The 27,269-nt window shown below is 37.3% G+C and overlaps 1 protein-coding gene across 1 annotated transcript; it reads right to left on the bottom strand.

Moving 5' to 3' along the window:
- Positions 1-1,888: 1,888 nt before the first annotated feature.
- LOC139721942 (protein disulfide isomerase Creld2-like) lies at positions 1,889-25,379 on the bottom strand. The gene is made up of 14 exons (XM_071633266.1): positions 25,279-25,379; positions 22,905-23,231; positions 22,248-22,330; positions 21,151-21,205; positions 20,335-20,443; positions 16,334-16,372; positions 15,797-15,846; positions 14,648-14,774; positions 13,978-14,079; positions 13,161-13,343; positions 12,343-12,477; positions 10,943-10,948; positions 4,551-4,889; positions 1,889-2,004 (listed from the first exon to the last, which is right to left on the bottom strand). The coding sequence occupies exons 2-14, from the start codon at positions 23,058-23,060 to the stop codon at positions 1,889-1,891; spliced, it is 1,500 nt and encodes a 499-aa protein (XP_071489367.1). The 5' UTR covers positions 23,061-23,231; positions 25,279-25,379.
- Positions 25,380-27,269: the final 1,890 nt, after the last annotated feature.

Raw genomic sequence — 27,269 nt, 5'->3', positions numbered from 1 at the left:
CTCTCTTACCTCAAATGAATTTCAATTAATGTGGAAGAATTTAATGTTATTAGTTTCACTGTTATAATCCTGATCAATTTAAAAAAATTGTGATTTTGTACGGATTCTTTTTCCAGCAGTGTGTTTGATTCCAATGTTATTGTGTTCACTTATACCAGTAACAAGCTATATTTCATTTCCATGAAGGTTATTATTCTCTTATATTTTGCGTGTGGAAATAAAATGTAGTCTCTGTAATACATGTGTGACTCTTTTGTGTGTGTGTTTATACAATGTATAATAAGAAACAATGTCAGTTATAGTAAGTAGGTAAAGTATGATAATATTATACATTGTGATTCATTTAACTTACAGTATACCGATGTCTTAATTGTGTACATAGTGAAATGCAGCGGGCTACGCAAGACCAGGCGGAGCTTTCAGCATATGCCTAAAGCACAGGATGCAGAAATAACCAGTGCATGTATTAGTTTGTACGCAAGTCTACTCAGCACTATGCATACACAGCTGTACGTAAACAAAATTGTCATTACATCTATGTTTTTCATCTTTAAACTTAACGCAGTGTGCTGGTATTCGAGAAAGAATACAAAACACCAATCCTGAAAGAGACTCTATGAAATATGTTTACACCTATACTTATTCAGCAAGCACAGTACTTGTTTCTCTTTGATCACTTCACACAAAAAAGCAAGCACATTTTACATGCATACATTAAAAGTACAGTGTGTCATAATGCTGTACAAATATTACAAGTATCCTCCAAGTTTTGTCCAAGATGTGTTGTAATACATGTATGAGTATGTAAAGCCACATCTACAAACTGTTGGCAATGCAGCTATTATAGCTAAGACTACATGTAGCCATCAAAGCAATGGAAGGGAACTTGTGTATAGTAAACTGGCTGTGTGGGTTAGAAATGGAAATACATGTAGACCAATTCAATTCCACATCCAAGACATACAAACTTAAATCGCTGGAATGTTTCCACATTTGGTTATGTATTCTTTTTGAGTGTAACATTAGCATTAAGTTTTCATCATAATCATCCTCATCTTTGTCATCACCATTTTCATCCTCGTTCATGTGCCTCCTCTGATCATGAGCACTTCTGCCTTCAAAAACATTTTCCACCACCACTCTGTCATCATTCTTGTAGAGAATATCATCATTACATGTAGCATCATCACATCTCTGTATCAACATCATCATCATCATCATGATCATGATCATCATCATCATCATCACCACAACCACCACCACCAGTGATGACTGATTGTCATTCCAACATCATCATTATCATGAACATCATACCAACATCTTGTTTACATCATCATCATCATCATCATCATCCATCATTCACCATTATTCATCATCATCATCATCATCATCATCATCATCATCATCATCATTCATCATTATTCATCATCACCATCACCATCATCACCACCACCACCACCACCATCAGTGATGACTGCTTGTCATTCTAACACTTGGAACACACAATCTGAGAGCAAATGAACAAGTTCTACATAAACATATATTTATTTGGACGACAAACACATTTGATTAAGGTCATAAAAACTACAGGAAATAGAGGAGGAACACACTGATTAAAAAGAACATTCATGTTAAGAAATAAAAGGGGCATGAGAAATACATAACAGTGGCCACTGACTGGAGGATATTTTAACCCGTTGAGGACGAGTACCAAGTATACTCAGGCAGGGGTGTATATAGGAAATGCATGTTGTAGCAAAATTAGCCTGTCCTCAACAGGTTACCGTGTGCACAAGGACCGCTCATAATCCAATAGAAGATCACAACCAAATGCCTTATGTTACGACAAACACATAATTATAAAGATTCCACAAACAAACTGGAGCACTCACTGTGTGAAAGGGATGGGGAAGGAGCTCGCTGAATACCACATCAGCTGCACGTGCAGCATGTCTTTACAATATTCATTGTTCCTGACAACCACGGAGCTTGAGTCAGGCTTGCCTGACAGAGCAACAAATAAAGCAGTTTGATATTGTCATTTTTCGTCATCCTTTAGAACAGGTAAATAGAATAGCCAATAGTATACACGTGTGTCTGTGGGGGGGGGGGGGGGGGGGGGGGGGCATCATAAGATTTATAACTTTGTAGCAAATGTCTTTGGGCCAATTTTGTGTGGGAACCTAGTTACCAGCTATGAGGGTTTTCTTATCCACTGAAAATCATGGATGCCTCTTTCAGGTGATGTAAGTACAGTAATTTGAAATTCCTATGCTTATTTTCAACTCTGTGCTAACATTCTATTGAGACCTGCATCTGACTGAATTCCAATTTATAAGCTGTTGCTTGGCAGAAAGGGGGGCTGGTTGTAGACGAAGCATTTGGTTGCAGCTGCAGAAGAAAATCTTCACTTCCCAGGTTGTGGATAAAGTTGGATATGTTAGAGAAATCCTTATAGTTTAATATTGCTATGTTTGTTTGTTTGTGCTAACTTTGGAGAAAAAACATATACAGATACTGGAGATCCCCCATGAGATACAAGCTTTATTTTTGACATTCAGCTTGCAAGTGTATCAAACTGAAGACTGCTTTCTAAGAGGGACACAGTTTCTGTGGCCTTCGATGTCAGAAACAGAAAATAACACATCACTTGTGCTGTTTCTTGAGGTACCTTGTGCAATATAAGGAAATCATATCTCTTTGTCTCCTGGGTGTACAGAAGACATGATGTCACAATATTGTAGCTTTCCTTTTATTGTTTTAAACAGACAAAAAAAAAAACCCCAACAAACACCTTCCGTTGTTGACTCTTTTTGTTTTTGCCTAGGTCTAAGAACATACTGCTACAAATTCATTTCCTTTTTTTATAACAGAATCCACAATCAGTATCAAGCACATTGACAACTCAACATTACGGAGGCTCTAGAATCTGCAACATAATTTATTGCATTAAACTTGTCACATCTGATTTGCCTTAATCAAAAGGGGGGGGGGGGGACTGCAGCCCCCCCCCCCCATAGTATCAATTCAACTTGTGCTTTTTGCAATGAAACCTTGTCTTAGTGATCACATATTATTTCTTGTCTTTCAATTGGTAGACAAGGGATCATAATCAACTAGATTTTTTTTTTAATTTATATTGTTGATTTTCACTCATTATATTGAAAGGGCTGAAAGTATAAACCAGGTATCATATTTTTCAATTGATAAACATGCCTAAAGGCATTGTTTTATAATACTTCCAGTTTGAAAACCTGAGCTGACTGGTCTTACACACTACCAAATGCTAAATGCTTCAAATATGCAAATTTCTGAATAATCAAATAGACCATACTCAATACAGTATATCCTACAGACAGAAGCTTTAGAATAAACTATTCAGTATAGCTAAGTTGCTTATTAGTGTGTTGATATTTGCCTAATTTGATAGTCACATCATAATTCTCAAAACTTTTGTATGTTAGTATTTCTTTATGCATTTGAACATCATGATTCAGCTAAATCATTAAAGTTTTACAAAAAGCAGAAATTGGGCCACCATGTTACACAGTGTCTTCAATGAGCAGGATATTCACAACTTTTTTGATGCTTTATTTCACTCATTACATCAAAATGCCATAATGTATGCCAAAAAGGGATATTTCCCAAACCATACACATGTACGCAGATTCAGCATACGCAGAAAGATCATGGAAATACTCAGTCACATTTCAGGAGAATCTGAACACTCATTCAAAAGTTATGATCTTTTAAAGTTTTGGTCATTTCCACATGCCAAGGGGAACTCTACAGCAGTTTATGATGTTGCAGGAGGAGAATGATATAAAGGAATTTCACAAAGTTTCTTCATTTTCTGAGAACATCCAAAGAGCATTTAATCTTGCTCCTCCATATCATAATAAGGCAGGAGGAGTAAGGAGTTTGCTTTAATGCATTTCAGTAGCAAGTAAAGAGAATATGTACTTTACATAAAGAACACAGGAATATACGCAAATTCAGTAATATTGTCTATACGTTGTACATTGTAAAACCACTGTGACATCATAACGTCGGTTGAGAATCATAAGGGCGTTAAGTTGTCACAAAACCCATAGTGTTCGAGACAACTTAACGCCCTTCTCATTCTCAACAGACGAACTAAATTGTTCTATAGTATCCATTGTGAGAGGGCATCATGTAGAATTACCAAAAACTGTGAAAATTGATATCTCTCGAACAGATCACCTTCATAGCTCAAACTGCCACTGAGATTTTCCATAATCTGTCTGTATATGCTGCATGAACATGTGTATGTAGGGAAACTTCCCTTACAAAACTGAATACACCCACATCTAAACAGAAACACATAGTTTAGAAGGCACAGAAACACATATTGTGAAAAAAAATGCACAAAATCTGACTCCTCACTGACGAAACACTACAGACTTGGACAAAACAACAACCGCCCCCCCCCCATTATTAAAAACTCTGAAGAATAATATAAATATTATGACCAATAAATCATCACAATTCTACATGTGAATCTGCAGTTTGTGATGTTTGTAAATTACCCTCTTTCCCAATCTTTTCTGTTAATTGTTGTGATTCCATGTCTGCAAATGCATCTGAATGAGTTGGGTTTTCTAAACCTTGAGGTAAAACATCCTGCAAATCATCAAGAGAACTTGGAATCTCATGCCCTTTTCCTCGATCATCATCATCATTTTGCAGAATTTTATCTGATTCGTCATCCACATTTTCATGTCTCCCTGAGAATTCCTCTGAAGGAGTACTTTCGTCGTTGGCTATCCCTCCGCTGGTACCAGAAGTCTCAACCTCCCCCTCCTCACCAGTGGCGGATTCCAATTTCTCTGAAGATTCTTCAGATGAGTGGTCAGTTTCATTGTTAGCTGAAGGGGTGTTTTAAGATGAGGATGACAATCACACATGCACAGAGAAAGAGGGAGAAGAAGCACACAAAACACATCATTAATACAAATAAATTCACATCAAAGAAAACATAAATTATAAGGATTACACAATGTCAGTAGAACTTGTGAAAGAAACTCACCATCAAAATAACATACATACCTGCTATCTAGCTGTTATGAATAAATTCACTCATTTCCACCCATCTGAAATGTCTATCATTTTATGTTCTATACTGGACCACTGAGGGGCTTTCTTGCTATTCTCTTCTTTTATACTACCCTTTCACCAAATCTGATCAAATCTCTCTGAATGTACCAGCACTTTATGCAGTTAACATTGCAGTTTTGGAGTAGAGGATGACCTTTAACCCCGACATCATATGCATCAAGCTAGTGATTATCTTGATGAATTGCAGTCACAGGTTATACTTCTACCAGCTTTGCCAGAGAGACCTCAGTGCCATTTTTCTTTTCTTACAATTTATATGATATAATAATCCTTTTTGTGCTTTATTTACAATGCTCTACTATCTGAAGGCAACAAATTCATTCAGGCCTTAAGATATGGCCTCATCGGCTTTTGCACCCTTCCCCCCCCCCCTCAAAAAACCCCAACAAAAACACACACAAAAAAGGATGAACAATGGGGTTATAGATCATGAATGATGGATCAAAACAACAAAACAGCTTCACACAAAGAGAGACATTAAACAACAACAGCATACTGTAAGACCAGAAATGTTCACATGCGTTTGAATTTCACGAATTTCACGAGGCAAGATTCTCAAAATTAAAAGTTCTTGTCTTCACTGTGCATTGAATGTCAGTGGCAGTTTGTGAAATTTAATGTTGCAAAAAGGCCGTCGCCTCCAGTCCATCAAAATTTGATCCTGCGAAAACGTCTTGCTTTACAGTATGTGCACATGCATGTGTCTACCGATACCATGCCTCCCATGTTTCTTTACATATTGCAGTTTCATGAAGAATAGGAACTTCAAAACTCTTCATATCATTACAGGGTATCTGTGTCTGGTACAATATGACACACTCATTGTTTCATGACAATATGTAACATCTTCAAAGTATTCAGCAAGTTGCTATAATCCCCTTTTGGACAATACAATGTATATTTTCTTTGGCAGCATTGGGGCTTGCTAAAGCATGCAACCATTCCCATTGGATAAGAAGACACAGTCAAATCTTGGAAGCACCCACAACATAGCATGCAGAATAACACGATGATAGTCCACAAGGGTTTACATATGGTATATGCATACAACACAGGGTTTCTGTACATAGTTTAAACAGTCTCTTGTGGCAGCATCACTACATAATCAATGAATATAGGGATTCTAAAATCACTATGGCATAACTTCAATTCATGTGTGTAAAAGGCAGTAGGCATGCTCTCTAGACAGAATCTTGCCAATGAACTGAAGTTAACCCGTTGAGGACAAGTCCTGAGTATACTTGGGCAGATGTCTATGGGAAATGTGTGTTGTAGCAAAATCAGCCCGTCCTCAACGGGTTAAGATGGCAAGATGGGTAGTCATTGTATATGCCACCAGCAATCCTCCAATTCAAAGCTGGAAATGACACACACATAACTGGCAGGATTGGTGAGGTGCAAGTGTACATAAATGCTGAGAAAAACAGACTTTGTGCAGTATAAACATGAGGGCAGGATATTAAGAGCACACACTGTCTACAATAGGGACAGTTCAAAAGGGAAAAAATTCATGTTAACTTGAGACACACCAGTGTGGATTAGCAAGTGACAAAGAATGTATAACAACTCGATTCCTTATTTCCTCAATTATGAAAATCATTTTTTTCCTCTGACCTGACCCTCAATATTTAGTCTGTAAGATATCCCTTTCCCTCACCCGTCTGTCACAGTAACTCAACAGCATGGAGGGTGTCTCTACACATGTGCATGCGTTGTCAAAGCTGTCACTCTGTGAATTTTGCAGTTGTTGTTGCCTAAGGACTGACATTGTCTTAATACTCCATTACCTTTTTTTTTTACTTTACTTTCTGAGATAAGACACAATGATCACTGAATAGACCCAGACAAATACATTACAGGTGATGAAAATAGTATTTCAGATGAGGAAAAATGACATCTCTTGGGGTTTCTGAAAAATACAAAGACAAGTATTGATTGTCACAAGACTGAAGAGAAAAACAACAACAGCAACAACAACAAAAAACCCACAAGCAAACAACACTCCTTCTCCTCTCCCCCCCCCCCAAAAAAAAAAAGATACAACAAATTTGTGATCATTCAGATGATTTAAAAGACAAGTCATATTATATTGCATAAAACATGTACCAATATCAATTGGCCAGTACTTGAACAACATCCAGTGTTGAAATATCATAAACACTTGATTCTTGATATTAGATAATCTTTATGAAGTTCATGAAATTCATACATTTTTAGTACCATGCACACATAAACCACCAACACTTGCAGATGGATTTCCTTCTACTCTGCAGGTGATACTACTATATTTGACAAAATTGAATTAAGCCAAAATTTGTAACTACAGATAAATATGACACACAATCACTCCTTTACTATCAAATTATAGAGTAAAGAATAAATAATAAAATCAAAGCAATCAAAACATTAGACACTAACAATGTCATGATTTACAGCTTGGAGATATGATATAAATTCCCATCTCAAACAATGCACTCACAACTTAAGTAGAAATTCTAGAAAACCATCCAAACAAATCATACAAAAGAAAAGAGGATACATTTGTCAAATTGAGCAAAGAAGAGTCATTGTGCAGCTAAGACAATAATCAGCTTATGTTACCATTAAACTGCTATATTATACATTCACAAAACAGTAACTGAAAGCAGAACAAATGTTTATGAGATTGACCAATAATTCGATGTGAAACACGTGTAGTATTTACATGAAGACAAGAGTCTTGCTTGCAGTTTACAATGCAGTTCAAAAGTTGTACATTAATCACAGAAAACTTGGATGCATGGCTGTGATGCTGCACTCTGCGTATTTTCCATGATGCTGAAATGCTCACAAAAACAGCATAATTATATACAGCTCAGTTTTCAGGTACAGTAGTGCAAAGCACTGAGCACAGTTCAAGTAAATGCCTTTCTACCATGTGGCAAATATCTAATCAGCCCCAATTTTCACACACGCCCTCTGTAAGGATTTCATTTTAAAACAATAACACTTTCAAAGTCATCCTCGACCTAACATTTCTTCTTTCCATGTGAAGCACTGAGCTATGCAATTTTCATTATGAGTGCTATTACATTACCATTGGTTTGTTGGTTTGTCTGTGTGCAAAATAACTCAAAAAGTAGTAAACAGAATTGGATGAAACTTACAGGAAAGTAACAGATGATTAAATTTTGGTAGCGATCCGGGAATTTTTAGGGAATTTATGAAGGATTTTTGATATTTTGGCAGGTAAGGTCAATGAACTTCGGAGTTCAGACTGCGCGTATTTGAGGTTTGCATGCATGCACTAAAGTGCGTGCTCTAGTTTCTGCGAAGGCGAGGCATGCCGCGCAGCTGGAAGTTTATGACATAACAAAAGGCTTCTATACTGGGAAATCGGGCGACTTTCTGCATGCATATACCTATGGGTGGAAATCGCTGATATCTCTATGGAAGAACAAGATCAGTGGTGGAAATGATTTGCATCCTTGGCGGAGGTCTGCGCTCTCATGATGCTTCTCTAGTTTTACTGCTGACATCTGCTTGATCTGGAAGTTTTAAGGCCACCTTACATTATGGAATAAGATTCATATAGCTTTATGCTGTAGTGAACCCCATTTAGCATCTTATAATATGTAGAGGCCTAATGCATTCATAGTTTGAATAATAAATTTATCTAAAATTGATTTTGATTTCATCAACGCTCTCTGCCATCCTTGCAAAGAAGTGGTAATTTGTAACCAACTATGGAAAATATTCCATATTAAAATGGCTGCAAACTGTGTGTGAGAATGAACAACTAGGAATATCAATATTTGGCAACATTTGTGGATAGAGAAGAGATACAGATTCCGAAAATACACAAATGATTATAATGATACCACCGTCACGGGTAACAAATGAATTTGTAAAGTACACCACTGATCGAACATGTATCAAAACTAAAAAAAAAGAAATGAACAACTAAAACAAATGGTATAATTGATCAGTGCTCAGCCTGCAGTAAAGAACATTTAGAAAAAAGAAAAGTTCTTATTGATGTATATATGGTGCTGCATGGTACTGTATGGTGCTAACTTTAATACATAGTACTGGATTTTTTTTTTTTTTCGTTTTGTTAAGGGCAGTCAGTTTGAGAGAATTAAAACACAGTACATTTCCACACATCTTACTTTTAACTCTATCATTTCACCTCAACAGCTTTTCTGAATTGATCTCTTCTCCTGCTTTCCTCTACCTTTGTCAACAAAACTTCTTGGCTATGGTCAAAATATAGCACCTGTGAGGCTCCACTGATGGACAGATCTCAATCTTCATGGCATAACGATCCCGCATCAACCACTTTCACACGAATCAAGAAGTTCAGTGAATTCCTCTCTTCTTCCGAATGCTACATGAATCAGTGCAGACATACATGTACATGAGCTCTTAGAAGTCCAATAATTGGATTAAAGTGCACTGCATACCACTGAGAGTAATCCGACTGTTACATGTCGACATAAAGCTCCACATTTGAGAGATACAGGGTGAACATTTAAAGCCTTTGTACTGTCTTCATTTTTGTATTATGTTCACTACCTCCAGACAATCTCTGCTTTGTCACCTTGTGTGAATACAGTCAGCTTTAATATTCAATTATCCTAGGTAGAAGTCGTCGTGAGCATTTTGTGCCGTGCTGGACTGCGGCACTGAAAATTCTTCCTCGAAAACGTCACTGTGAAAGCATTGTTGTAATATGATGGTGTGCTGGAAATGCTCATCCAGACTTAATAGTCAACCTTGAAAAAGTTGAGTCTATTTGGATTGAAGAAACAGCTTCAACCTAGAGAAAATTTGACTTATGAGGGATTAAAATCTATAGAATATAAAGAGAAGAGGACTTGAAAAGACCTTCGACTTTAATATGGCTTATGCGAGGTCAAAGTAAGCAAGGTTGACTGTATTACATGTTAGATATACTCGGCTAATAACTGCAACCCGGACTGAGAATCAGCAACATAAGCTGTGAGTTTGTCCAATGTGAATGAGCTTTGTGCAAGTATGGCCATATATCCTCTAAATTGTCCACTATACAGTGATCAGAATTTACACTTTTGAATCACAATTCAAAAATTGTCAGTGCCCTCTGTACACCAAGAGCTGTGGATGTATCAAATCCTGCATTACATAGAATCAATACTGGGGGCTATCATATACATACCAATTTTTTAAACAAAACACTATGGTATATGCTAGGCATTTTATGTGCAGCTCAATCAAACTCCACAACAATTTGCACATATTCTAATTACTGGCACAAGAGAAATCCTGACCTTTTGAAACATAATTTGGTAAGCATATTACTAAGTTTATTGCTGAATGAGGGTTTCTCAACATATTGCAAAGTATACCCACGAGCAGACATAGATCCACCTACAAACAAAATCACAAAAGCAGGAGGAGCCGTTACATGTATATAATGGATAATTGCCCACTTTATACATGTAATCGAAATAATGTGAAGTACTGCAGTCTCAAGTTCAACATACTGTTTCACAATATTTCTTAAGCGTACACAGTATGAATACAAATGACCCTCTAAAAAACAAACAATCCTTGAAGAAAGAAGCATTCCATCTCTGTCACGTGCCCTCATTCTTGACAAAAAATCTTGAAATGTACCAGCTACCGAGACCGAGTCCAAATAAGATGGCCATTACGGGGCTCCCTCTTGAGGCGAGAACTGTCCCAATGAAAATGAAGAAGTAGAGAAGATAGAGCAGTATCTCTCCCTTGAGACCAAGTTTTGGTTCAAGTTGGAAACCTCCCTGTCCTTTTGTCTTACCTTCAACTGTGGTAAAAGCAGAAAAGGGAACAGAAATAATCAAATGGAAGACAAGCGAGATCAAATTCTAAGCACATCTTAATGATAAGAAACATAGGATATTCCCAACAATATTGTCCTCTCAAGTGAAAGATACGGAAGAATGTATTCTCTCTATAGTTTTGCATTGAGGACATGACAAAGTGCATGCAAAACATTATTTTCACTGAGCTTTTTACATAGTATATATTCTCTTTCATAGTTTTGCTCCAAAGGCTGACATACACTGTAGTGTCGGCGAAGCATTCTTTTCACTGATCTTTTTGCATTTTCCCATTTTTTTTTGTAAGTGCATGTGTAATATGCCATGCATAGTCTGCCACTAGTCCACGAACAATACTCAGCTTTCTGATTACTACACTGGTTTAAAAATTATAATAAATTCTGAAAATATCATCTTAAAAGTGGGAAACAACTGGAGACTCTATACATCTCTATAAACATCTCAATGACAGGTTGTCATACTTTTGTTTCTTAACCTAACATTGCATATCTTTAGTTAAAAAGACATTTCAAATCTAAGTTCTATAAGTGGGAATGTGCCTTCCCCTCCCCCCCCCCTTAAAAAAAACACACACACACAAAATACTTACACATCTTTATGTCAATTTGTTATAAAAATTGTGTGTTTCTTTACAGGAGGGAGCAATATCCAAATCAAACAATGCAAATAATTTAATAAATGTCCACTCCAATATCATACACTGTCTGACCTGGGGCCCGTTGCATAAAAGTTACTATTGTGGTTACTTTGCCATCCAATGGTAACTACCACGGCAACAATACTCAACAGCCAATCAAAATCAAGAATTTCATGGAAGTTGCCATTAGATGGCAAAGTTACCATAATAGTAACTTTTATGCAAAGGGCCCCTGAAGGCAAGTAAGGTTTGATGATTGCCTATCATCAAACCATGATGAGTACGTAATCATCTTTCCTTCTTTACCCTCGGTGGCTCAAAATTCAACACCCTCCAGGCATGGAGAACCAGCTGGCAGCAGACTCCCCGACCTGCCAAACTCTCAACCACCCTGAACACCAGCCTACCACCAGGCACACACCTACCCCGCAAAGATTGGGTTACACCGAACTGGCTACGTTCAGGAGTGGGTCGGTTCAAGGCCAACATGCACCATTGGGGCCTGCGTACTTCCCCAGCCTGCCTGTGCGGAGCCCCACAACAGACAGCCCACCACATCATCAACAAGTGCCCCACCCTTGCCCCACCCTTGCCCCACCCACCAACCCGGATCTCGACAACCCCGACCTTGATACAGTGAGCTGGCTGCAGCGGCTTGGTGATACTGCATAGCCGTCTCATACGAAAGAAGAAGAACAAGATTGCCTATTTTCTACTCACATGTCTCTCGGTCCATACACTCATTTCCAACCCTCTCGTATCCGTCCTCGCAGTCGCAGTAGAAGCTCCCAGGAACGTTGTGGCACGTCATGTGCTCAATCTTGCAGGCGTCTTCCTTATCACACTCGTTGATGTCTACAGTGTGGACACAGACCAGCAAGTAATGTGAACAGAGTCCTCATTGGTAAATTTGCTTCTTTGCCTTTAGACCAAACAAATCACTTCACAAGTGCACAAAAGTTACATTTTTCATGCCTTGGCATCCCTGCTATCAGAGTATTGATGTTGCACTCTTTTTGTTTAAAAGAATTAACATTTGACTGTGGAAAGAGTCTCCACTATAGATAAGTTTCCTACTCATCAGCTCTGGTACTGGCATCAGTTTTCAAGTTTGAACTAGTGATCTTTCCTTTTCCTAGGGAAAAGTTCAAGTTTCAAGACACAGGTAGATAAAAAGACATAATAACGTCATGCTTCGAAGGAGGCATATTCTGCTTTCATTTCATCTTGTGCTTGCACAGGAAAATTATCGCTATATAAAGGAAGTTGTTTAAAGGGAAGCAAGCAAAACCTGCAGGTGAGTGAAAACTTGAGTAAATCAAATGAAAACTTTTTACATTAGTGGAATGGCTAAAAAGACATGAAATCATTACCATGGCACATCTCTTCCTTTAAAAGGCATTATGGGATGGCATCATCCATCCAAAAGCCTCCTTATAGCCATAAAAGGAAGAGCTTTAATACTATGAAAAAGTCTATAGGATAGCTCAGAAAAATTATTCCAAATCGATCAACGAGGAGTGTTTCAATCAGCTTACCGAGACACTGTCTGTCATCGTCCATGGCGTATCCAGATTTACACTTCACACAGTGATCGCTGCCCTCACCGAGGCACTGGTCACAGGCCTTGTCGCACACCACACACTTGAAGGAACCCTGGGTGTTCTCGCAGAATTCCTCAGGCTCGCACGGCTGCTCCTCGGCCTTACACTCATCCACATCTGTCACATGATCGATGAGGAGGCTTGTCATTGGATGATTTCAATCTTATACTCACATTAGTGAGCAAATTGTAACTTGTGGATATGTTCACTGATTGCTTATATACATGACTGAAGCATTCATTTGACAATGTTTTTATAACAAAGGCAAATCCAAACATGAAGCTCATGACAGTGGCAACAAGAGCCATGAAAATATGATAAGTACTATCTCTTTTATTTCTGTTTCTACCACCACTACTACTACTACTACTACTACTACTACTACTACTACTACTACTAGTACTATTACTACTACTACTACTACTACTACTACTACTACTACTACTACTACTACTACTACTACCACTACTACTACTACTACAACTAGTACTACAACTACTACTACTACTTCTACTACTTTTACTACAATGTATGTCTTCAACTACTGATAAGCGTTTCTGTTATCAATATCATGATAATGATGAAATAAAATTTATTTGTATTACCATAACCATACTGATGCAAAACAAAATAGTGATTATATGCAATTGCAATCACTATCAACATTTTCATTTTCATATATGTTAAGATGACATCACATATCTACAATATATTCATGTTAAGATGACATCAACACCAGCAATGACATTACCTTGGCAGCCTTCCTCATCAGACCAGAGCCAGCCAGCCTTGCACTTTTTACACCCCTTAGGTCCTGGACCAGTGCATAGAGCTGTACAAGCCTTGTGACAAGCTGTGGATTAGGATTAGAGATGGGGGGCAACCACAAAATTTATACAGTACATGTACTTTCAACAACCTATATCTCAACCTCCAAGGACATAACAACATGATTAAAAGTGAGATGGACTTATATGCATCTCTCAAGTTAATTTCAAATGTGATGAATTAGATTTGCCATTTCTGGAACTGAACTGATATTAAAAGAATCAGTATGAAAACCTTGTATGCAAATTGTTTTGACATCTTCTTGGATGAAAAGTGACCAATTGACTCTTCATTTTTAGGACATTAATGAGTGATGCTTTGTCCAACATTAGAGACATATTTCTCTGACTGAATCTCATCAGCTAATTCCCTGGCAACATTTCCTATCATACCCTCATTTTTCAACTTTTTTTCTTTTTTTTTGCAGATGCTTGTGATATTCAAATAGATATGCCACTGAACGTGATCAGTAACAATTATATTGCTGCATTTATACAGCAGTATGAAAACACTCACACAGCATATTACAACCAGAAATGTCGCTATGAAGAAGGTAACTTTTCAAAGCAGACAGAAATCTGGCAATGTTTTACCTTTACAAGCTGTGTGCGTTTCATTCTTCATCACCTCATAGTAGCCATCTTTGCATATGTCACATAGGTCACCCTTGTAGCCAGCGCTGCATTTACACTTCCCTGTTCCCGCTCTTGTGCCTGCCCCCTGGACATTAAACGCAGACAAAGCGATGTAAAATACTGTACCATAACAAAATACCTCTAAAATGCAATACTCTGCATACTGACACTAGGATGAATAACTTCTTTTGTACAATCCAAACAATGCCACAAAATGTAGGTTGTTGTTTTTTTACGTTCTACAGGTGTTCTCTAAACCTTTTTGACAAATATCACAGATAAAATCTTGAAAACAACAAAACCGTAAACATGTACTGTATACTCCGAATATTTCGCGAGGTTTTTATTTTCGCGAATTTTGCGAGTCGGGTGCTATTTGCGAAATAAACGACATGCGAAAATATTGACTCTGATCCCCGACGTAAATGTTACGTACGCATGTACATTTCTCCCTTCAGTACAGGGCTCCACGATCGCGAATTTAACCACTCACAAAATCGTCGGGAATTCAAGATTCGCGAAAATTTAATACAATATGTAAGAAATAAATTTTAATACCAGTTTTTTTTTTTCAAGCACATAGTTAGGAATGCTACAAAGAATATTATCACCAAAAACTAGGATACTAGGAGCTTTATTTTCTGATATAGAGCGAAATGTATGATTTTATGCATATATTAGCATAATTGAATATTTCATTAAATACGATGAATACAAGACAACATAATAATCATCCATGATGTAAGAAGGAAATCGTGGAAATGATCAAGATATCATCAAAAAATCTACAGGAATCTATGGTAATTGTAGGAAAATGCCTTTAATACCTCACCAGGACATAGTGGACACATGAAGCTGTGTAATTCATAACCTCAGTCAGACTTTTATCTTCACATCTGCTGAAACACACCCAATTTGACACTTGCCATAGTGAACACAATGAACAATGACATTTTGCATATTTCTGTGAAAATTCATCACTATAAAATACAACTGGGCAAACAGTTTATTCAGACATAATTTGAGGAAAAGGATGTGTGTATGAAAGAGAACATAATTATGCATGGCATCTTTCTCAAGAGTATCACGATCACTAGCTTGACTTACCATGCATTTGCCATTGCCTTTACAAGGTCTTTCCAAACCATACGGACACTCTGCACATGGGTGAAAATGAATATCAATATCAATGCTTATAATCTTAGTAATAATATCATAATTCTGAGCGTAAAACTGACAAAATAAATGATGTAAAAAAAAACACACATGAAAATTGAATTCATGTTTATTTCAATAAATTGTTTTCATGTTTATTTCAATAAATTGTTGCATGAAAATCAGTTTCTCTGAGAATAGATCCAGTGTACATTTTATATTCATTTTTCAGGGCTGTAATGTGACATCCTATTTTACATCTATTTTCCTTCATTTTCAGGTACTCTGCAATCCGCATCACTCTTGTTTATCCAGCTGATCCAGAATGTAAACATTTTAAGCATCAAGGCAGACATTTCATCACTTTTTAAAATCAAAGGACTGTGGATTGCCTTTTACATATAAATCAATTAAAGATTGATAAGATAAAAACTTATGTCTCCTTCAGATTTCTGGAATATATCAACATAAAAGAAAACCATAATTTACCTTCACATTCTGGTCCAAATCTGTTTTCCTGACAGCAGACTGTTAGAGAAATCAGCAAAGTTGTATTGACATGATAACATAAAGATATTGTTACAACACTATTTGATAATGTTTAAAATGTTCTACAATGTCCTGACGAGACTCATGGAGTTTTTGATATTACAAGAATAAAATAGTTGGTTCTATTTCTTGTGTTTTTCCTTCATATTACATTTAGTGTCTTTACAAAAGGAACTAATGGGGAAGCTCAAAGTAATGGATTTTCTCATCATTAAAGTATTGTCTGTCATGAACCATTTTTTTTCAACAGAAAACACGATCTGCAAGAAGTTGTGACGCTTTTCACAGCTTTCACATGAGTAGGACAAACTAATAAAGGTCATAGCAGTATTCGCATAGTATCATAAGAGTGTCTAAAAATGCTATGTGCAACTTGAAATAATCTCTCTTCATTTGATAAATGTTGATAACTTAATATTTACATATTGTATATTCCGCATGGATGACTTGCAAGAAAATGCAAAGTATTTACGAAGTTTACTAAGACCAGGCGTCCACTAGGGAGCGGACAAGACGCGGACAAGCCCCGGAATGCAAATTTGGTATTCCGCACTCCTTCGGGAACCTGTCCGCACGTTCCTGAACGTGTCCGCTCACTGTCCTAAACATGTCCGGGCGTTTCCGCACCTTCGGGAGAGAGAAAAATTTCCGCGTCCAAATTTTGATCGAGACCAAAATTTGGACGCGGAAATGAACTTCTTGACACCTTCGGCGACTTGTCCTGACGATGTCCTGAGGATGTCCCGCTTGTCCGGAACCCTTCCGCTCCTTCCGCACACGCTCCGGAAAGAATCCCGCGGTGTGGGGAAGCTTCGCGAATGAAAGCGGAAGACACCAGGAATGTTTTAGGACAGCGCGGAGCCGATGCGGATCTATATATGCAAGTGTCCGGAACCGATGCGGAAATTGTGTGATCCAGACACGAAAATGTCGACACTTTCCGCGAGGGTCATGCCAATGAAACGCAAAATGAGCAAGAAGGGAGGCGAGGCCCCCATGCAAATATCCCCATCACAGGCACACCTTTCGTCTAGTGATGAAGAACAGGTAAATCTAAGGAATTTCCGGTCCCAGAAGGCAAAGAAGAAGGTAGTAGAGACTGTGCCAAAAGCAACCAGAAAGAAGTGAAATCAGCCCCCTAACTTCCTAGTAAGTTTGTTATGATTTGATCTTTTCAGAAAGTTATTTTTCATCTGAGTGACTTTCCTGGTTAATATTACTTACTATAGTATATTTTCCTTTATGTTGTTTTCGTATTTTATTTGCAAACAAACTAGGTTGTCCCATGTGACAGCCCAGCTGAAAAATCACAAAAGTAGGTGGAAGTACACTCAGAAAAAAAAGCACAGCATTTTTGGCTAAATGTTAATGTATTATATAAACATGAACAAGTTGTTATTCATACGCAAATGCTTTCTAATGATACAACATAATTAGTATTAGAACAAAAGACAAATTCATCACACTAAAAAGCATGAATTCAATTGCAAAGATATACCTGTGGTCTCATTACAATGTAATATCTTTGAAGCCCAAAATAACTACAATGAAAGCGAAAGATGATGGAGGAAAATGAAGAATTTTCTGTCACTTCAAAATTCAAGTGAAATGAGAGAAAAAAGCAATGAATCATGAACTCGAAAAACTGTTAAATTTCTGTCTTTCTTTTGTATTTTTTTTTTTGCTGAGTGTATATATTTAAGTACACATTAAGCATCACAAATCATTTCAGAAATATTCTTTACCTGAATGATTTTCGTAGTTGTTATTACCTAATAACTTCTTCTTCTCTTTTTGTTTTAGTTGCAAATAAACTCGATTGTCCAATTTGACAGCCCAGCTGAACCCCCCCCCCCCCAAAAAAAAAAAGGTAAATTAAAGTAGGTTGAAAATACATCCCCATTTTTACACTTCATTGACAATAGGCTAGTAAGCTCTAAGCATGAAAAAAAATGCTCGGACTTGAAAATGTTCAAAAGTGATCAAAATAAGATAGGGTTAGAGATGCACAAGGGTAAAAATGAGAGAAAGAAAAAGAAATTTAATGATTAGGATCATTTTTGGCATGCTCTAGAGAAGTATCAAACAAAACATGTATATACTTCACGATGGATAAAGCACAGATCAAAAAAAGGGAATAAAGAATATATATGTATATATATATATATATACATATATATATATATATATATATATATATATATATATAAGTAACATAACTGCAACAAAGTTCATGCTGTATTCACCAACGGTTTATTTCTTGTGAAGAAATAAATCGTTGGTGAATACAGCATGAACTTTGTTGCAGTTTTGTTACTTATCTTTTTATCTGGCTCACACGTGGACTACCTTATCAACATGATTATATATATATATATATATATATATATATATATATGTATATACATTTACATTTTTATGTATATTATATATATATATATATATATATATATATATATATATATATATATATATATAAACTTTTTGAACCAAATATATATATATATATATATATATATATATTTGGTTCAAAAAGTTTGCGAATATCATCCATGTGACTGAAGGCAGAGAAAAAAATTGTTCTCCCAGATGAGACAAATTAAAAAAAAAAAATGAGTCGTCAGCCGACATGCAGACAATCCTATTCTCCGACTTTTGGTGGTCACATTTATCAAATAATATTGACCAGTCATATTAATATAATATCAGCCACTACTGCGGAAGCACAACAAGGAGCATCAATGACAGCGCCAAATTTATACCTTTCCATTTTCCTGGTATTGTCCGCAGTTTGTCCGCATGCCTAACTTGTGTTGTCTGGAAGGCATCCTGATTGTCCGCGTTCATTCCTGGTGTAATCCTAGATGTTTCCGCGCTACCCGGCTACGATTAGCATATTCCGAGGTATTTCGCGCTCTTCCGGAGTGATTCCTAGGAATGTCCGCAGTCAGTCCGCGGACAGTCCGCGGACAGTCCGCGGACAGTCCTAGGAATGTCCCAGGACAAGCCGATTCACTAAGTTATTCCGCGTCTGTCGCGGACAGGATGCCGAAATAACAAAATTTGCTTCCGCAACCTTTCCGGGGCTTGTCCGCGCCCAAGTGGACGTCCGCCCTAAAGATGGCGACCAGTGAATTACACCAGCATTCAAAAGAAGCTTAAAAGCAAGCATTCATTGTTACACTGAATATCAATTTGATCAAGACTTTAAAGGGATGGTATAGTATTGGTTGGGACGAGGATTCATCTTTTAACTTTTTGTAAGATACTTAGAAACCACTTTAAGGAATGTTAAAGAGCATACAATTCTAGAAGAATTCAAAGTCTATTTGAAGAAAGTCATTTTTAAAATGGCTGTGACAGAGAGGTCCTAATAAAAGGTGGTTTTATAAGGACTGGTTTTTTTTTTTGATATCTCAGCTACTGCAAAACCAATTTTCATCAAGTAAACTTTGATTTTCCAGATTTTATAAGAAGTTTCTCTTTAACTCAAAAAATCATCACCTAAAAACATTAGATACCTGAAGCCCCATCTCAACTGAAACTGTACCATAACTTTAATACATGGTAATATAAAAATGAAAACTTTTGAGCAATTAAATTTTGGTGCTAGGCCAAGAATAATGAATTCTGCATGTTTTCCAATTTCATAGAGTATGAAAGGCATGGCAGATTCAATGAGAATATTCATGATGCAAATCAAATTGGTACAGTGTGACATAACTGGAACAGTACATGTATTCTCAATGATGTCATCATCTCAACTGCACATTCAGCGTGTGTCAAGTATTGATTGTGCTCAGACAATAAAATCAGCAAAATGTTTGAATGTTTGTAATTTTCGAACAGTTCCAGGCTGCATAATATATATCCATGTATAGATCTATTATATTATTCGGGAAATTTTCCCTGCCACAAAACAAACTCCACACACAGGTTACCTTTATAATTATCAATGCAGAACCATTGGAACATATCAGGGTATTCCTCTTGGTACTCCTTCCACCATGTTTCTATCAGCTCCTCTTGGGTTTCTAGCAGGTTGTGACACTGGAAATATAATGGAAGCAGTATATTTCACAAATACAAATACAATGAAATCGATTCTATAAATGTTTTTACTTCTACTACTGATGGGAATGATAGACATAATTCTCATCGTTATCTTTGCCATCTTAATCTATCAAAAAATTACCACATGGTGCATCTTGAAGTACTAATTATGTCTGCAGTGGTACAAGCATTTAGAATACTACCACAGTGCTTTAAGTTGAATACAATTTTTAACCCGCTGAGGATGAGCCTCAAGTACACTCGGGCAGGTGTCTATGGGAAATGCATGTTGTGGCAAAATCAGTCTGTCCTCAACGGGTTAAATGTCAAATTATACATGAGTCATCACAACATCCTAGGGCCAATAAAAATGGTTTCTGATAGGTGTCTTCACAGCACCTCTGAACATCAGCATCAAAGACTAATTTAGCATGAGAGCAACAAACTTTTGATTGATTAGCAAAGTTCTACAACTGCAAAGTGACTTTGTCTGAAAAAGAAATATACTCCATTAACACAATCATTACGAAACATCTCACGATCAATTATTTGATGACAAGATATAACATAATCACTGGAGTGCTGTCTAGGGTGGATATCACCTATTCACTGGGAATTACAATGGTCAAGACACACTGGCCTTGTTCAATTCATTTCTGTACAAAGAAAGAGTAGCATGAGACACTTTTTTTTTTAAAACTTACATCGTGTTCTTTATTTTCACAAAGTCCCTCAGTCACCTCTATGAATCTCATTTCACTGGAATGACAGACAATGGAGAAGTTTTTGCAAGCACAATGGACATATAACAGCTTTTTATGGCAACATGTGATTTTTTTTCATGCTTGTCAACAGTATTCAAAGTCACACTAAAAGAGAAGAAGTACTGTATAAGTGGTTTCTTTCGCGGTGGTTTTATTTTCGCGCTTTTTGCGCTTTGAGGTTGAACCGCGAATTTAACATCACGCAAAAATGTTTTGAACTCGTGGCTTGTTACAATGCTATTATTACCGACCGCGAATTTAAACACACGCGAAAAAGTCGGCACCGATGGAAACCGCGAAAGTTTCTGTACGCGAAAGAAACCACTTTTACAGTACATCTTACTGTTTATAGGTGTTTTGTCATAAAAATAGGCAGTGAAAGTTACAATAAGAATCATTCCGTGCACTTATTGTAAATATCAGGCTATAACGTGGCCATGAGCAAAACCTGTAAGATGTCTTCTATGCTTCTTGTGAGATTACATGTGTGATGATTATTAGCAGCAAAATTCAGTCATTACCATCAAACTTTTGTTTCAAATATCGCTTGTATCTTCTCTGTCTCCCCCTCTTTGCTTGCTACTGCCACACAGATAGCATGGCAAGCCAGGAGAGACACAGTTATAGTGAGTTTCCTCAGGATCATACTTTATTATATGACATCAGTGTCTATGTCATCATCTTTACAAGATGATGTCATCATGATTATCATCACCATCACCACAATCATCCTCCTCCTCCTCATCATCATCACCACTGTCACCACCACCATCGTCATAATCATCATCATCATCACCATCATCATTATCATCATCATCATTATCACCATCATCATCATCACCAAAGTTACCATCATTATCATCATTATCAGTCACCATCATCACCATCCTTTGTCCACCTCCTTATCATCACCACAACCATTATCATTATCATCATCACCACCACCATCATTATCATCACCATCATCATCATCATCACAATCATCATCATCAGCATTGATCATTATAGAAATGATCTATGAGATCTGTGAGACTGACCTTGTAGCATAACTTCCAAGCTTTTTTTCCTCCCAGTCTGCGTCCCCACCTTCATATGAATAGCGTGATGTTCTCTCCATACCCTGAGTCAAACACAAATCGTCAACAACCATGAGGCATGAATCAGCAAGGAATCAATAAACACCAGTAATTAATTTTAAATCTTCTTGAAGGTGCAACACTGAGCAACACATATTCCTTTTTCTCCAAATTCTACTTAGTGAAGCAGTTAGAAGAATATGGTAGAAAGGAGTTGTAAGAAACATTGGATTCAAGTGACAATGCTACGATTTCTTGCAGAGGTGTCTACACACTGCAAGAATGTACAACATAGTGTTCCATTCATCCATGGCATGCAAATGTCACTACAGTATCAAGCATAGAAATGATTATCTTTCCTGCCCTGATATGGATGGAAACACAGTAGACAAAGTATAAATTGATATGAAGTACTCTTGTTGAATCTCTACTAAATGGTACCACAAAATATACTTAAGACAGGCAACTGAGTGAATAGATACACACAAGAACACACACACAAAAAAACAATTAGTGACTTGATAATATGCATGGATGTTTCAACGATCTGACATGACAGTGGTGCCTCAATCAGTTGTTGCACACACACTGTACACTGTAATATTCCTAGATACATACCTCTTTGAAACTCTTCGTCAGGGATCGGCAAGTGTCACACTTTTTCTTCATGAGTTCATTCTCCTTCTTGCCTCCATTACATAAGGACAAGAAAAGGAACAGCTCCAGCACCACCAATGTAATTGTCGTCCAGCTCAATTTCAACCTCACCTCCATCTTTATTTGAAAAATGGTTATTAGCACTTTTCAGTGTCCTCCACTCAAACAGCAGAGAGAATTCTTCTGAATTGTCTGGTTATGTCATCAATGTATGCAAAATTGCAAAACTGTCCTTGCCCAGTTGATCGGCAGACCTCTGTACTCAGCTCCCACTCAACTTCCAGAAACCTGTACAGCGATAAAAAGAATTCACATGACAACTTCATTTATGCACATTGTTATTACCCTCACACATGGAAAATGTGGTTGTTCAGCTGTCAGAAGTATTAGATAGCTTTTATCATTTCAAAATGACATTAAATACCCTTTCCTGGGTATGATTTAACATAGGTGATGGGTCAGCAGCACTCAACCCATCATCACTGGACATCAGGAAACACTTTATCAGGAACATTGCTGAGGTGCAAAGAAATTAAAGACAATGTATCAACGATTTGACTTCTTTTCACTGTTTGTTTGGAACAGCACTCCGCTTGATTACTCATATTGACAATTTGGCTGCAATAAATTCATTGTCCCTCATTTATGTCCAAACGTGATAACAAAATCCAGAGAAATAATCATAAGGCAAGGATTTCATCCCCTTACAAGAGTCATTGTTATGTAACCCGGCAATCCCTAATAGATTCTCCTGGTTGCACAGTTAAAAAAAAAACAAAAAAAATTGCCATTGTGTCGTGGAATGTTGTTTGTCCACACTTTACTGGGTGGTAATATGCTGTGTGATGCCCTCATTCTGGGCATAACAAACAAACAAGCAATAAAAAAGCAACAAACTGTCCATTAACATCCTACCCAGCAATCCAATGAATTTCACTTGCTTTTGATTATTTTGCCAAATCTACATTTCCTTTTTTGGGCCCTAAATTTTGGAATTCCCTTGATAAGAGATAAAAAGAAGCTTTAAGTTTTCAGAAATTCCTATACTGTACGGGTCTGTAGTATGAGTTACTGGTATACTCTTGCCAGCCCTTAAATTTCAAGTCCCTTTCTTCTGTCATAATCGTTGATCGTCTTTTAATAAAATAATTTTCCTCGATGAACCCAAGCCTCAAGTGTGTTGGTTTTGACCCTTCAACTCCTCTTCCTTCACACCTTTTTCCTGTCCTCCTCAGTCTCTTCCTGTAACCCCTTCCAGGCATTCATGCTAATCCATTTTTTATCTTTATTTCACAAGAGCTGCCTTGTGTGTGTGTGTGTGTGTGTGTGTTTGTGTGTGCATGCGCATGTGTATTTCCATTTCCAATGATTATTTATTAATTTTTTTTCTTTACTTGATCATGGCATTTGTCATTATTAAAAAGTCACATTCACTGTTCACTGTAGACAGTATCTCATTCTCAGTTCAAACCACGTGAATACCACACTCATATAACCAGAGGGCACATAGTTTGTAGAATTTTTAACCATACACGTACAGCCCTGTCGCTGTTCACAAGTGTGTCTGGTCGGGCTAAAAGTAATGAATAAAATTTATGCATTTTTTTTTTATGAACTCGTTTTACTCTACTCTCTAGATCAATCCAGCCATTCTCTCAATTATTAATGCATGTTTTAGGAAGTCTGAAACCTTTCACCTGTTTAAGTGATGTTTGTTTGTCATGTTGTTGCTGCTGCTATTCCATATTATTGTTACCGGTATCTATACTGTAGTATAGACAGCCAACATTTAAAAATTAGACCCATTGATTGTCAGAAACCCCAAAGTCAAAGCAAAAAAGCCAGAACATACAACAACAACAAAAAAACAAACATAAGACTTAAGATATAAAATAAAATCATGAAAATAATTATGACAGTTTGGAGAGATGCTCATTGCATTTTATTATCTCACATTTCTTAAGACTGTAAACCCATCTACTTGCCCATATACGATACATCTCCATAACTCTAAACTTTACCACGCAAGTGTAGCTGTAGGCCCTGTGCTGTAGTAACCATTGTTACAACTTACAAGGCCAACCCACCGCCGCGATCGGGCTCGAGCTCAGCCAGACAGGCACGCTAGCCAGGCCAGGCCCGCCCACCCGCGATGCGACGGCGCCGGTCGCTCCGGTCAGTATGTTCCTTTCACGAATATCTTCGACTGTGGTGTCATTTCCTGCGACTTAAATCACATCTTATACCTACGAGATAGCAAAAAAGTGAGACGTGGATTATAAATCCAATGTATGAGAGGCTACTATGATAATAAGAAAGTCCATCCTCGCCTTACCTGCCTACAAAGAAGAGATGGAAACCATGAATCCCAGTTTGCGTCCCAGCATTTACACGGACGTACGTCGACGGCCGACAAAGAATGAATACACGACTGGTATCATGGGCGCCGCCATCTTGAAAACTAACTGACCAATCACACAAAGACACATTGCGTTCAATACTTTTTACACATGTACTATCGATCTTTCTGTTATTGGTCACATAAGTAATATGACACGTAAAACGTATAATTATCATTTCAGGTTAACACATATGATTTTACATGTTTAGGTTATTCTAGTAAACACGATAAACTGAGAAATAAACAAGTGTGGTCATGATATGATTACTAGTAGCCTACTATAGCTGATCTAAAGACAAAGTTGAAGATATTGACATTTTATGCCTTGTGGAAGTTGAGGTTGAATTCAAGAGTGAAGTTTACAAGTCATAATGGTCTCATTAACAGAAAGATCTGCCCAACCCCCCCCCCAAAAAAAAAAAAAAAGAGAGAGAAAGGATGAAACTAATCAAAAGACGATGTGGCCCAGTAGGGGAGAGCGGGGAGAAGTGGGACATTATTTCAAGTTCGCCGATTTTCTTCTTATATCTTTTTATAGAAGAGATGATTACACTTCCTTTCGGGCTTGCATGAAGGTTCATATGGTAGGTAACATAAAGAGCTATAAACTGGGGGTGGCACTGTTTTCAATTTTCTGCAGTTAATAAAAAGAAAAAACCTTATTTTGGGGGAGAAGTTGACCCACCCGTGGGTCAAGTGGGACAACGGCAAGGGAGAAATGGGACGGTGTTTGTAAAGTGTGACATCCTATAGAAATGTCGGAAATGCCAAAGTTGGAAGGCGTAATGAAACATTGGTAATGAAAACAGTCAAACATGCTTTAAAATGATCTTTATTTTAACAAAACAAGTTTGAACAACATGTTTGAAAATCTGAACTGTTTTACATGTAATGCTATTATTAGGGACAAATGGGACACGTTGTCCCAACTGTCCCTCACATGGCATATACATGAATATGTACGACTGCTCAGTAACCACGCAGGCATTTGTCAAAAACAAGTTATATTAGTTGCATATCAATAAGGCTCACCACCAGCTTCAATTGTGTCCTTGAAATCATGAATACAAAGACAACAGGTTAATTAGCCTGATTTCAAAAAAATGTCATATTTTGGGGAAAATTTTCAATAGCAATTTATACATACTTACCCAGGTCGAAATTCCCATAGAAACCAGTAGAAACCAGTAGAGACCTTCTACTGGTTTCTAATGGTTTCCGGATTTGAGTGGTTTCTATGGGAATTTCCAGAGGGTTCCAGTAGGATTCCCATAGAGACCATTAGATTCAACTGGTCAAAAGACCAGAACAAACCAATAAAAACCAGTAGAGTCTACTGCATGGTTTTCAAATGGAGTGTTAAATTCAAAGTTAGACCAGTAGAATCCAGAAGAAATCAGTACTGTTTAATGGTTTCAAGTGGAGAGGGAAACCTGTAGAGAACAGTACAAACCAGAAGAGTCGACTGGTTTCAAAACTGGGTTGAAAAAAGGCAAGTCAGACCAGTAGAAACCAATACAAACCAGCATTTTTTTATGCATGTTAAGACATTACTTGTTAACCAGTAAAAACCAACAGGTACCCGTGCAGCCTACTGGTTTGAAGATGGCTTTAAAAGAAGGGAAAACCATGAACCAGTACAGACCAGTCACTTTTCTGCATGTATAAACAAGAATTAAATCAAACCAGTAGAAACCAACAGGTACCAGTAGTAATGGCTGGAAGAGGGTCATACAATTGTGATGAAGTAATACCAGCATAAACCAATAGAAACCAGAATATTCTACTGGCTTAAAATGGGGGTGTCGAAATATCAAGTCAAACCAGTGGTAACCAGTACAAACCAGTCAATCTCCTATACATGTAGAAACAAATAAGTCAAACCAGTAGAAACCAACAGGTACCTGTAGAAGTCTACTGGTTTG

This window comes from Diadema antillarum, unplaced genomic scaffold (genome assembly GCF_040938485.1).
Source record: "Diadema antillarum isolate AM-2024a unplaced genomic scaffold, OU_Dant_1.0 scf00000152, whole genome shotgun sequence".
Taxonomy (NCBI): Eukaryota; Metazoa; Echinodermata; class Echinoidea; order Diadematoida; family Diadematidae; genus Diadema; species Diadema antillarum.
This window is presented reverse-complemented; position numbering and strand designations above follow the sequence as displayed.